Below are 390 nucleotides of genomic sequence, written 5' to 3'. Positions count from 1 at the left end.
CTACTGCATCTACTTTTAACGAACAATTACCTGTGGATTTGCCTTATTTGCATACGAGAGAACGGGTTGTATTCGTGCGTGGGTGGCCAGTGACTGAGCAGCTCTGAGCCGGGTGTGGATGTATGTCCTAGGGGATGTGACCAGAGCCAGGAGGTGTGTGAGGTGAAGTCTCAAAATATCCTGGCAACCCCACACTACGCGCTCCCAGCCAGTGCGATCGGCTGTGCCTGTTTGGGTTGAACGGGTTTTAGGTATGATATTTGAAAAGGTTAAAAAGAAGGTAAGATTTAGTTGTATAGAAAAAAACATTACAACCAATAAGAAAACTTCATAACAGCTATTTATTGTTCAAAATCTATAATCCATAACACTCTACATACTACAAAGTTG

At 42.8% G+C, this 390-nt stretch overlaps 1 protein-coding gene across 1 annotated transcript in view; it reads right to left on the bottom strand.

The window, feature by feature from the left end:
- The window catches only part of LOC119591544 (lysosomal-trafficking regulator-like), a gene marked incomplete in the record, with an annotated part of 91173 nt that overhangs the window by 10375 nt on the left and 80408 nt on the right, over window positions 1–390 (bottom strand). The window contains 1 exon segment of the mRNA XM_037940294.1: window positions 31–227. Coding sequence (XP_037796222.1) covers window positions 31–227 — 197 coding nt within the window.

Source organism: Penaeus monodon, chromosome 28 (genome assembly GCF_015228065.2).
Source record: "Penaeus monodon isolate SGIC_2016 chromosome 28, NSTDA_Pmon_1, whole genome shotgun sequence".
Taxonomy (NCBI): domain Eukaryota; kingdom Metazoa; phylum Arthropoda; class Malacostraca; order Decapoda; family Penaeidae; genus Penaeus; species Penaeus monodon.
This window is presented reverse-complemented; position numbering and strand designations above follow the sequence as displayed.